General features: G+C 52.1%; 1 protein-coding gene across 1 annotated transcript in view; it reads left to right on the top strand.

Annotated features, from left to right (window-relative positions):
* The first annotated feature begins 547 nt into the window (after positions 1-547).
* Positions 548-13413, top strand: part of Kiaa1522 (KIAA1522 ortholog) — a 30263-nt gene continuing 17397 nt past the window's right edge. The window contains exon 1 of the mRNA XM_027399369.2: positions 548-884. Within this exon, the coding sequence (XP_027255170.1) occupies positions 659-884 (226 nt within the window). The 5' untranslated portion in view covers positions 548-658. The remainder of the gene's footprint in view (positions 885-13413) is intronic.

The raw sequence follows: 13413 nt of genomic DNA on the forward strand, positions 1-13413 counted from the left end.
CTAATTTATCTTCGCGGAGCATCGCAGTGGGAAAGCCCAAGCCTTAACAAGGGTGCCCTGGGGGAATCAAAGGCCAGTTAAGGGTAAACCGAGGCCTGATCTCTTCTCATTCTAGGTACTCAGGAATTAACAATCAGGAACAATCAAGAACACAGAACATTGCTAGAGGCTGTGGCTGCTGCGGTCCTGAGCCAGGGGAATACCTGCTACCCGCCACAGGTCTCAGGTGTTTGGGGAAAAATCTTCCTTAACCAAACCGGAGACAACCGGCTCTCCTGGGGTGGTCCGAGCCCAGCACTTCGCTGCTCCTTCCTGCCCTATACGGATCTCCGTGGGAAAGGCTTTCGCAGCTCGGGGACAACCTCCCTCCCCTGTGGCCCGACGTCGTCCTGGGGGCTCTGTAGGCGGGGACGGGCGATTTGCCACTGCGCTGCCACCGTCCCCCCTCCGCCCCTCCCCCGACGGCCGCTCCCGCCGCTCGCGCCCCGCCCGCCCCGCGGCCCCGCCCGCGCTGCCCCGCCTCCGCAGCGCTCGCTCGGCCTCCGCCGCCCAAACTTTTCTCCGGGCGCGACTCCAGCGGCGGCCGCCCCCGCGCATGGGCGCTGCGCCGCAGGGGGCCTGACCCCGCCGCTGGGACCGCGCGCCCCCAGCCCGCGCCATGGCGGCCCGCGCGCCCCCCGCCGCACCTGCGGCCGAGGAGCCGGGGAGCCCCGGCGGCCCCCCGCGCAGGAAGAAGTCCCGCTCCGGCCTCCGCCGCGCCTTCAGCTGGCTGCGGGGCAAACGGCGCAAGAAGAAGGCGGCCGGGGCCGAGGGCGCCGAGTCAGCCACCCCCCGGGCCAAGAAGGCGGACGACAAGGCCAAGCGGGCCAAGGGCAAAGGCCAGGGTAAGGTGGCCGGACACCTGGGTTGTAGGCTCTGAGGGCGTGGCAGGGTGGGTCCTCTGGGGGGTCGGCCGTAAATGGAAGGGTAGTCTCCTAGACGGTGGTGTTGGAGGAAGTGAAGAGCCTAGGGCACCCCAAAATAGGTACTGTGCCGTTCCAGGGAAACAGCCTATCCAACTTGGAGGGGTCGAGACCCCCGTCTGGGGCAGGGATCCCCTGGCTGAAGCAGGAAGTGCTGGCTGGCTGCCCCTGCTGGCCCAGAGACATTTCCCCCTCTCGCTCTCTCAGGTTCTGCCCTCTGCTGAGTCAGGGGGTCAGAGACTTGACTCTGGCCTGGGGCCAATGGGAGAGGCAGGTGGCCTTGGGTCTTGGGGTGTCGGTCTCTTTGGGTCTTTAAGGTCAACCAACTGGAAGCGAGTTTTTGCCCTCCAGGTAGATCCTGGTTCCCAGCTCCACAAAGGTCTACTTTGCCTTGAGGTTGTTACTAGTGTTAGCTCTCCTCACCCGGCCACCCCCCTTCTTACCTGGGCCAAACCACAAACATCCACCTCCTGGGGTGGTGAGATCACCATCCTGAACCAAAAGGCCTCTCCTCATCATTTACCCCTTTCCCTAGTCCTGGTAGGGACCTGCAGGTGTTGACCCCGTAGGGGAAACTGAGGTATAAGTTAAATGGAGAGGCTGTGCCTAGGCTGGGTGGGTGACGTTCAGCAGCTGTTTGCTAGTCTTTGTGGAGTTTTGAGCCCATGACCCTTCCTGGAACCTAAAGGCTGGGCAGCCTGAGAAACGGGGAAGGACCTGGCCCATCCCTGTTAGGGTCACTTTTGGCCACTTTTTGACTTTTCCCTCATCTGGTTCTGTCTTTAGTTTGGTGGGGAGAGTTTTGGTCTCTGCTTGGGGGGGATAGAAGGCTGGTAGAAGTGTATCTCTCCTATACTACCCAGCTCCAGGGCTGAAGGTGACAGAGTGGCAGGGGTCAGGGCCCATCCCTAGCTGTGTTTACCTTTTCACTGTCCTTTAACCACCTCTGGAGAATTAGAAGGAACTTTAGAGGGCAGGAAAAGGGTGGAAAACCTGTTGTGCGATTGCATCCGCCTGATCTTCCTTTTGGATAATGGCCCTGCTTCCCTGCGGCCCAGCCACAAATAGAAGTTAGGGTGCTGGGACTGAGATGAATGGGCCAAGCCCTGAGGGAAGGTTTGGATTCGGGGTGTTCCAAGTGTTCTGCAGTCTCTAACTGGAGGGTGTCTGTCAGGGTTCCCCCCTGGAAGTGAGGTTGAAGTCATCCTCATCTCCCTTAAGACAGCTTGGGTCAGAACTGCAGTTCTTGTAGTCTTGTGGGTTGTGGTCAGGTTGTCAGGTAGGATATTTCCAGGTAGCCAGCCTAGAGGCAGAGAGCTGCAAATAATGAGCTGTAGGTTAGTACTTCAGCCTCCTGGGGTCATCAAGTCAGTGGCCTAACCTCCTCCTACCTTGTGTTTGGTATTGAGTGGCACTGGGCTTTCTGGGCAGCAGGTCAGCCTCACTGAGGCCACGTGCTAGGGTGACACCCTCTGCCCTGAGCTGTTGTCTTCCCAGGTCTGGAGGTGGCCCCAGGTACTTCCGAGGGCAGTCTTGTTCCTTTTCGCTCCAGCCTTCTATTGTTCTGATTGTTTCCTTGTCACCTGCCTGGCCCAACTTCTTTCTTGTTTATTAAGAAAAATACATCCGATCTCTCTAATCTCCACTGTCCAGGAAGGGAAGGCTGGAGGCTTAACTCTTTCAGGGAAAATGGCTATCAGGATGGAGCTTGGGGAAGGAGGGGCGCATTAGGGGCATTTCTGGAAGCACAGGGAGGCCTCTGTGGGAGCTCATAGGCCCCTCACTTCTCAGAACCTGAGATCTGAGGGGCACAGGTCCCCACTGCTCTATATAAAGTGGGGGAAGGTGCTAGCAATGAAATTTCCAGCTTTACGTCCTCCCCCAGGACTCTTGTACTTCCTCTTTCAGACTTAGAAGAAATCTGACATTGATTGATTACTCTGAATGTGTCATGAGACTTACATCCATTTCCTCACTAGATCCCATTTGCAGAGAGCCCTGCATGGTGGCAACACACTTACACTCCCAGCACTGGAGCTGCTGAGGCAGGAGAATAAATTTGAGGCCAGCCCAGGCTACAAATCAACACTTCATCTACAAGGGGCGGGGGAATCCCTTTTGTAGATGAAAAAAACCTGAGGCTTTGAGACAGTGAATGATTAATTTGTCTCCCAAACAAACACGATTCTCCAGAGACACAGGGGTGAGGCTTGGAGATCTTATGCAGCTCACTCTACAGTTAGGAGTCAGCCCAGAGAGGGGTGAGGGAGCTTGACAGAGTGGGGACAGTACCAGAGTCAGGCAAATGACTTTAATTCTGATACAGCTACTAAGACCCGTGACACTGGACAAGCAACTTCTCTGTGGGCTCACAGTGCCTGTAGTTGTCTCATGGGAACGAGAAGGAACCATCCCCTGGACACAGCCTTGATGGTCCAAGGTTCTTACAAGAGATGATGAAACTTACAGGAAAGAGAAGGCAGTGTGGAATACGAGGGGTTGTTAGATTCTGTTTATAAATGTAGTCGAGAGTCTGGCAGGAGTGGGCTTGGAGGCCAGTAAGAATGATCCTGCTGTCCCTCTTGAGCTACAAGACACAGGCCGCCCATCCACCCTCCATGCCTGCCCTTCCTTGTCTGTAAAATTAGGGTGTTCAAGAATCCAATTAGGGGGACTGGAGGGATGGCTCAATGGTTAAGACACTAGCTGCTTTTCCAGAGGTCCTGAGTTCAATTTCCAGCAACCACATGATGGCTCACAACCATCTGTAATGAGATCTTGTGCCCTCTCCTGGCCTGCAGGGACACATGCAGACAGAACACTTTATATATTGTGGAGCATGGTCCAGTGGTGGCAGGCTTCTGAAGTCGGATGCTGAGAACTTGGGTATTAGTTTAGTTCATTTTATTAATCTCAGACCTAATGTTGATTATTACTGATGTGGAGTCACAGAAGGGGAGTCTTACCTTGTCTCACATAAGAGGGAGTTGAAAAAGCAAAAGCAAACAGGAATCCATATTTTCCATAAAGATGACCTGAACAGGGGCTGGAGAGATGGCTCAGAGGTTAAGAGCACTGATGGTTCTTCCCGAGGTCCTGAGTTCAATTCCCAGCAACCACATGGTGGCTAACAACCATCTGTAATGGGATCTGATGCCCAGAAAGACAAAACACTTATATACATAAAATTGGTTGTGTTTTTTTTTTTTTCTTCAAAGACTGGCCACTTGGGGCTAGGGACGTAGGCCAGTTGTTAAGAGTGTTTACCAGCGTGAAGCCCTGGCTCTGATCTCTGTATCCACAGTACAGAATGAACTGGGTGTGGTGGTACACACCTGTAAGCCTAGGACTTGGGAGGTGACAGCAGGATGTGTCTGGAGTTCAAGGTCATTTCAGCTACACAGGAAGGTTAGGCTAGCCTGGGATACCCAAGATCCTCCCCATCAGTGGAAATGATAAATGATGTTTGTCACAGCATTGCGTGAGTCTTCAAAGGCCATACTTTCAAAGTAATGTGACTACTATAGATGAGTTTCTGACTGGAGAGCATCTACCTGAGACCTTTCACCAGGACTAGCTTTGGGGGAAGGTTGTGTGGCCTTTCCTTTGGGCAGTGACTGAATTCAGGAACTCTTTCTCACTGCCAGCCCAGCAGAGGTTACCCTAGGAACTCCTTACCTTCCATTTGGCCACTCACTGAGGGAGGTCTGGCCTGGTGTAGGGCTGTAGAGAGTTTAGGATGGCTTTTTGTTTGTTTGATTTTAAAGTAGATCCTTCACTCCAGCAGAGTCACTCAATCTTATATTATTCAAAAACATTTTTTTGGTGGCTCACACACCTTTAATCACAGCACCAGAGGCAGAGGCAGGTGATCTCCAAATTTGAGGCCAGCCTGGTCTACAGAGTGAGTTTCAGGACAGCCAAGACTACAGAGAAACCCTGGTTCAAAAAACAAACAAACAGGGCTGGAGAGATGGTTTAGCCATCAAGAGAACTGACTGCTCTTCCAGATGAGCCAGGTTCAGTCCTCAGCATCCACAAGGTAGCTCCCGACTGTAACTTCAGTTCCAGAGGACCCTATACCTTCACACAGATATATAGTCAAAACATCAATGCACATAACAATTTTTTAAGTTTTATTTATTTTATGTGTATGAATATTTTGCCAGCTTGTATGTATGTGCATGTGTGTGCCTGGTGCCCACAGAGGCCAGAAGCCTGTGTAAGGGTGTTAGATTCCCTGGAACTGGAGTTACCAATGGTCGTGAGCCATCATGTGGGTGCTAGGAATTGAACTGGAGTCCTCTGTAAGAACAACAAATACTCTAAAACCATGGAGTCATCTGTCCAGTCCCCGTCTCCCCATTTTTTGAGACAGTTTCTTTTTTCTTTTTTTTTTTTTTTTTTTTGGTTTTTCGAGACAGGGTTTCTCTGTGTAGCTTTGGAGCCTATCCTGGCACTCACTCTGGAGACCAGGCTAGCCTCGAACTCACAGAGATCCGCCTGCCTCTGCCTCCCGAGTGCTGGGATTAAAGACGTGTGCCACCAATGCCCGGCAAGACAGTTTCATTATGTAGTTCTGGCTGGATTGGAACTCACTATGTAGACTGGAGACCCAGTAGCCTGGCATTGCTACCTCTCCGTGCTGAGCTATATGGTTTTAAATTTTATTTCCTTTATTTATTTTATGAGTGTAGTGTTTTGCCTTCATGTGTGTCTGCAGAATTTGCATGCAGTGCCTGCAGCAGCCAGAAAATATGTCAGATCTCCTGGGACTGGGTTAGAGATGGTAGTGAGCCACCACATGGGTGCTGGGGATGGAACCTGGATCCTCTGGAAGAGCAGCCAGTGCTCTCAATTGCTGATCCATCTCTCCAGCCCCTAAACTAATGATTTATTTTTTATTTTTTTTGAGATGGGGGGTCTCACTGTGTCACCCTGGTTGTTTTGGAACTTGCTGTGTAGATTAGGTTGGCCTTGAACTCACAGAGACCTGCCTGCCTTTGCCTTTCAAGTGCTGGGCTTAAAGGTACCTGTTATCATGCTCAGCAACTAATAATAGTGTATATCATTCTATTTTGTCTCTTTGCTTTGCTTTTTGTTTGTTTTTTTTTTTTTGAGACAGGGTTTCTCTGTGTAGCCCTGACTGTCCTGGACCTTGCTCTGTATACCAGACTGGCCTTGAAGTCAGAGATTCACCTACCTCTGCCTCCCAAGTGCTAGGGTTAAAGATGTGTGCTACAATTGCCTGGTTGTCTACAGCATTCTAAAAAACAAAGTGATAACTCAAAGTCTCTGGGCACATTTTTCTTGAGGCTGGGTCTGCTTGCCTTCAGATGCATATCGTCTATTTCCAGGTGCTGTTATGCTACATTATGCTCATTTTCTTTGCTTAGGATATGCTTGCCTTCATTTTTCTATCCACCGAGCTTCTATCCATCCTTTAAGGCATCACTGTCCTCATCTCTTTGATACCTCTAGGGAACATTATTGCCTCTAGCCTTTAAAGTACCCTGCTTAAGAGATTTAAGGTTAGAATTTGTTTTTGTGATTCTCTTCCCTTTGGGTAGGCAGCTTGGGGCCTCGGCCATGGCTGTGGAGTCGGGGTTCCCTCTGCTACAGTAGAGTGCTTTTTCACAGAGGAGACAGTGGCTGTTCTGTCCATCTTCTAGTCCCTGTGATCAGATGTGCATTGCCAGTTTTGGGTCTTGACAGCAAAGGGAGACAACTTAATTTCACAAATGTTCAGTCCCTACTGTGTGCCAGGCAATGAACTCAAGAGGCGAAGTCTCAGTCCTTCAACCCCAGAATCTGTGAGAGTGATAGCTGGGAAGGATGAGTCATTGAACAAATAATGAAGGGCCAGGAACCATGACCAGAGCTAGGTGTGGGGCACAGGACTGCAGTCCCAGCACATGGTTGGTAGAGGAGGAAGGACCCAGAATTTAAAGTCATATTCAGCTACACAGCAAGTTGGGGACCAGCCTGGGCTACATAAGACCCTGATTGAAAAATTAAATCAAAACAATAAAGAAAGGGCACCACAAAGACCCTTTGGGGTGACAAAGGACGGCTTCCCCAAGGTGACATGTGCAGTATAACTAAGGGGTGAGAGGAAGCTGGGGTGAAGGGACTTGTGGCACTCAGGTTAGGGAGTCCTTGGTTGACTTCTGGAGAGATCACCATACCTTACTATTCAGGTACCCTGAGGACAGGAGCTGGGTGGAATGGCCTTTGCCTTGGCACTCCCCAGCACAGGGCCTGGCACTAAGTGACTCTGGGTCATAGACGATCCAGCAGGGCAGCTTTAAATCCTAGATGGTCAAAACTGATACCATAAGGAAAGTTCATGGTACTTACGGATAAGCTCTGAGGAGGGAGTGACTTGCTTAAGGACCTGCCTCCTTGGGGAGGCTGACCTAAACGGGCTGGGTCTTAGTGCAGGACTGGAGCCCACCCCAGCTTGGGGGCGGGGGGGGGGAGCAGGCTGACTTTAGATTCCTCCACTCCTTTGTTCAGACTTCAAACAGAAAAGCCCTTCCCAGAGAGGTGCCTCTACCAGGGTGGGAAGAGCAGGAAGGAAGCCAGGAGGAGCCCAGGGAACCTCCCTTTCCCTCTCTCAGACACCTTCAGGCCTTGTTCCAGCTCTTGCCTCATGCATCCAGCCATCTGCTTGAGCCTCCCTCAGGTCTGGGAAGAGCTTGCAGTCTATGGGCTCTCCCCAATTGTGTCCTCCCCCCACCCCCAGTCCTGGAAGCAGCACTGGCCACAAGGTCTGCTGAAGTAGGGTATGGGGCAGCCTGACACCGTGACCAGGAAAACCCACCCCTGATGATGATGCAGGGAGCAGAGCAGGACACCCTCCCACACTCCTGGAAATCCCCTCTCCCCCAAACCCTCAAAGCCCTCTCAGCTGCTCCTGGCCTGTCACATGCTGAAGAACTGGAATGAGAGGGAGCATTGTATAGTGTTTGGCTTGAGCATGATTGGGTGGGGAGAGTGGGTCGGCAGCCCCCAGGGCCACCTCCAGCTGCGTGGCCCAATGCAGGAAGGAAGGAGGTGAAAGCAGCGGCCCTGGGGCAGAAGGAATGAAATCTTCCACCTTGCCCAGGGTACAGCCCACTTTGTCCTTGTGCTTCACTGTTCTCAGGGTTGGTTCTGCACAGGACTGCTCGCTCCACTCAGCTGGCTGTACACAACTGCCGTAGGGACAGCATGGCCCGCACAGGCACTGAATCTGAATCTGAGTGTGTGATACCTACTCGGGTGGGAGGAGGTAACCATGTCAGGCCTCCTGTCTGCTTCCGATGTTCTCTAGCCAGGTGAAGCCTTCACCACCATTCTGCAAGTGGGGGCGGTGTCACGAGGTACCCAAGGCTAGTCATGTGCTTCCTGGGTTCTTGGCCCACATGCTTACCATACTGTTCCCTCCTAACCCCAGCTCATTCTGCCTCTCCCATATTTGGCAGCCAGGTGTTCAACCTCTTCCCCAGCAGCAGGTCCTGTCTTTGAAACAAAAAGACAAATGTGCTATTACCACTACCCCCATCAGTACCACCACTGCCACCACCAGACACACACAAGAGCCACACGGCGGCTTCTGCACACAGTAAGCAGGTCTTGCCATCTCCATCTTCACCAGACTCAGTATCACGCTGGGCACACCTACTGTGTGCTGAGCTTGAATTGCCAAGGGTGATGCACACAGTTACTACCCTTGTGGATATTTTTGTGGTTGGTAAAGCAGATAGCTAAATAGTTTGATGTCTTAAAGTAAGTGCTGGGGTAGGGTGTTGGGAAGCCCTCAGGTGTGTTCAGTATATCTCAGGACAGCACCTGGTGAGTACAGAAAGTTGAGGCAGAGAGAAGGGTACATGGAGGAGCAGGGGGTCAAACTAGGCTTTAAAGATGAAAAGGAGTCTTCCAGGCAAAGAGAGGAGTAAGCAGGTGTGAGGTCTGGAGGTGTACACTACAAAGGGCAAGTCATTTTGTGTGGTTAGAGCTCTGAGAACTAAGACATAGCTGGAGACAAGGCTCCCGGATAGGCAGGGGCAGTGTGCAATGCCTCTGGTGGCCAGGGCACCCTCCATTCCAGATATCTTCCCAGGGTCCTTGCTTACCTGTCCACACTCAATTCATGCCAAAGGATAGGTGCACTTACTTTGTGAGTGTTCTCTGTTCCAATACACCACCTGTCCCTACTATGTACCTTGGTTTCCTCATCTGTGAATGGAGTAAGGTCTCTACCATCTTTCTCCCCTGTTTTTTCACATGTTCATTTATTTATATGTTTCTTTTTCTTTCTTTTTGTTTTTTGTTTTTTTTTCGAGACAGGGTTTCTCTGTGGCTTTGGAGGCTGTCCTGGAACTAGCTCTTGTAGACCAGGCTAGTCTCGAACTCACAGAGATCCGCTTGCCTCTGCTGAGTGCTGGGATTAAAGGTGTGCGCCACCAACGCCCGGCTTTATTTATATGTTTCTTGAGTGTGCGTGCCACAGCATGTGTGTGGAGGTCAGAGACAACTAATGGGAGTTGGTGTCCTCCCCTGTGGATCTTGGGAACTGTAACTTAGCTGGTAGAGCATGTCAGCTGGTGCATTTTCCTACCAGCCAGCCAGTCCTCTCCTAGCTTTGGTACAGGATTCTATTCTGTCTGCAGAGCAGTGAGATTGGTGCATACTGCTTGGTACACAGAGCATGTCATTTTCTATGGATGAGTAAAATGCCAGCTTTTCAGGGACTGCCCTGTTGTTAACCTCAGGTTCTTAGTAAGAGCAGGGCCTCAGGGAGGGTTGAGATCAGCTTTGACCCTCCCATTTTGCAAGAAGAGAGGCGAGTGTCCTGGAATCGATGGGCATTCCAGCAGTGTGGTATAGTAGAAAGGCTTGCCCGCTGGCAGAAAGATTAAGCCATACTGCACAGAAACTAGAACCAAGGGCTCTGGACTCCTAGCCCAGTTTGAGAGGTCAGGTAAAGTGATGATGACTGAGTGTTGTTGTCGATGCTGTAGGGCCGTGGGTATGCAGTGCATTGCTCAGGGGCAGCTGTGAGTACACAGAGGTAGCCTAGAAGACTTTCAGAACTGGTAAGGCTTAGTGTGGGTTTTGAAAATAGAGACTAATGTGAGGGACACACAGCTCTGCAATGGTTGACTTCAGATGTTTATACTTACGTGCACACACAAACAATAAACACAACTGCAATATATACATTCAGACATGCACACAAGTACACCATACATGATTATGCTAGTCAGAGACAACCCAAATGTTTAGGGTGGAGGATATATATATATATATATATATATATATATATATATGTCCACCTACACAAATATATAGCTATATTAATGTCCCCAGTTAATACACATATCCAGGTACTCATCCTGCAAGGTCAAAGACAGATAAACAGAGAAAAAGGAAGGCTGTAGGTACTGGTGAGTCTGGAGGTGACTCCTAGCTCTGTAGCTTAATGAATGCTCTTGGAATATGGGTCAGTCAGCTGACTTCAATGAACCCTAGTTTCCCCGTCGGTAAAATGAATACCACAAAAGTACCCACCTGGTGGAATTATTTTGTGGATGAAGTGAAACACTGCATGAAAGCGAGTAGCACGGTGCTTTGCACACATTGAGCACAAAGTAAAAAGATGCTACTATTATTTTCAACACCCTAAGTACAGAGATAGTTCAATACACGTGCAGGTAACAGGAGAGAGGTGATACACAAACACGTGACACTCACGGGGTGGTGGCCGGTGGGCCCAGCAGTGGCGGGGGTCCGGCCCTCGCTTATCTGGAGGCTAGCCCCTAGTTCTTCCAGTTCCCCTGCAGTCCTCCTCAAAGGCAGGCCTTGCTGGGCTGGGAGATTCCCGCCACCCGCCTACTCAGCCTGGACAGCCGGAGCCGTTTCCCGAGCACTCAGGGTGGGGCGGCTCAGCAGGTCTCCCTGGTCCCTTGGAGGGGTGGAGCGGAAGGGCCGTGCGCCAGGCCCCGCCCCTCATCTGGCCCCGCCCTCAGTATGACCATTGGCCGCAGCACTAGGGGGCGTGGCCGGGCTGGGGCTGGGGGCGCCCGCGGTGGCCGCCCGCGCGTCTCGCTGCCTCCCTCCCGGGGCTGCGGGGCCCGGAGGCTGGGCTGGCTGGGCCGCACTTGGGTGCCTACGCCAGCTCCTTCGTTCGCCATGGGCAACTCACACCACAAGAGGAAGGCCCCCAGCGGCCCCCGGACCCGCAGTTTCTGGCGCTTCGGGCGATCGGCGAAGCGGCCCGCAGGTAGGGGTGGGGGCGGGGCAGGTGGGGAGGAGGGTCCCTGCAGTCTCTGCCGCCGCTGTGCTGTCCCTTCCCGGGGCCTGGTGGGCGTGAGAGTCGGGGGCCGGGGATCGGTTCAGATCCCACCCCTCACATGATCACGGACACACACGTACCCACTGATGCCCACGGGTGGGCGCGCGTACATTTTTACATTTTGCACACAACACCCATTCTCATGTTTGTCGGTGCAGTGACCAAAACCGCATACACAGTCACACCCACACACTGGCACCCGGACACAGATCCCGAGGCACAGGTATATATACCTGTGCACAAGGTTTACATGGCCGCATGAGCTACACCCACGCTCAGGTTGACACACAGGCACACACATGAGTCATGTAGGTACAGTTGTCCAGTGTCTTAGGCACCCAGCTGTATATACAGGTTCACAGGCAAATCCTAAGACGCTGTGTACAACACACATGGACATGCACACACAACACACACACTTGTCCTCCAAACCTTTACCCCCAACAGTCTGAAAGTTTGCAGGAGGAAGGGGAGACAAAGGTGGGAGGGAGAAGCAAGAAACTAGGACTGAAGGCTGGGGACCTAATCCATCTAGCTCGATCGGGAGTCTAACTGGTTCTCTGAACCCACCCCCACCGCACCACTGCATCCTGTCCGTCACTCCAGTCCCCCTCACCCCCCCCCCCCGCAGTTCCCGAGGTCGCCGCCCCATCTTCCCCCCCTTCTTTCAATGCAGCCACCGGGCTGGAACGCAGTTGCAGCCCTTCCCGTCGTGCTGCGGGATCCCTCCGCGGGTCACATTCCAGTCTCCAAGGGTGGGGGCTAGGGAATGAGGAAGGCCTCCAATCCCAAAGCTGAGAGATGGCATTCCTGGTCTTCCCTTGTCAGTGCAACAGTTCTGGGTATCCCAGAGAGTCCCAAGGGGTTCTGGAGGGGGTGCCCGGTTTTCTCACCTTGTAAATGCACAGACAGGGGAGGGGCAACATGATGGACTTAAAATTGCACCTCCTCAAAAAAAGGGGGTCTTCAACAGAGGCAGGTGTTCTAAGCGTGGTACCTGCCGGTCAGGGGTAAGGAGGAAATCCAAGAGGAATTGGAATGGGGGGGGACTGGAATACACCTCTGTTCCCAGGATGGCCCACATTCCTAGAGGACAGCATGGAGCCTGATGATCTCATTCTTCCATCAGTGCTCCGCATGAGGGTGATGGGAAGCCTAGCTGGGGAGAGGGGGTCTGTTCTCAGTGTGGCACTGCCAGAGGCGCTGGTGACCTTGGTCAGATTCTTTTGGTTTTCTGGACCTCCTTGGCTCCTACACTAGACCTGTTTGAAAGGAGGGAACCTTAGCATTGGTGACCTGGAGCCCTTACAGTTCTGTTTGGCCATTTCAAGGATGAAGATTGTGGTCTAGAGAAGAGGGCCTTCCTAGTTCAAGGTCATTTGCATTTGATGGTTTTGAGTTCTTGTAATGATGATCAAACAGTAGGAAAGAGTTACTATTGTTCAGGTAGGACTCTGACAACTTCTCAGAAGGTGGTGTTGATGAGGAATTCCAGTAGTTTCCCTGCTCTGTCAACTGTGAAGTCCTGGCTGTAGCTTTCCCTCCCTCGCTCTGGAAGCTGCACTGAGCCAGCAGGCTGGGCTTGGGCAGGGTTTTTCATTTGCTCTCTGATGGTTGATCTGATGTGTTTGTTTCCTGAGAACCAAGTGTTGGTACAAGCTTGTGACTGAAGGAAAGCATAAGAAGGTGGTGTTTAGAGCTGGTCATGATAGCAAGTGCCAAAAGGATGGAACGTGCATGGCTGTTTTGTTTGTCTATATGAGATAGGGTCTCACCTTGCTGAGGCTGCCCTCATGCTCTTACCACAGCTCCCAAATTCTGGGACTATAGGTCCAAGCCACTAGGCCTGGCTTTGACATCCTGCCTCACTCTGTGATTTCCAGTGACTCTTGTGCTCCACTGACCTGCTACAGCTCCACAGCTAATCAGGCTCCAAGGTGTTGCTAAGAAGCCAGAAGCATTGTCAAGGCAACACAAGTGCCAGGGCTGGGAACTGTCCAGGCTGTATATCAAATCTGTTGTTCTGGGGTCAGTTGTAGAAAGCTAAGGCAAAGTTCTGAACTCAGTCTTTGGAGTGACTACAGGATTGAGGTTGGCTCTGGGTTGTTG

Source organism: Cricetulus griseus, chromosome 2, assembly GCF_003668045.3.
Source record: "Cricetulus griseus strain 17A/GY chromosome 2, alternate assembly CriGri-PICRH-1.0, whole genome shotgun sequence".
Taxonomy (NCBI): domain Eukaryota; kingdom Metazoa; phylum Chordata; class Mammalia; order Rodentia; family Cricetidae; genus Cricetulus; species Cricetulus griseus.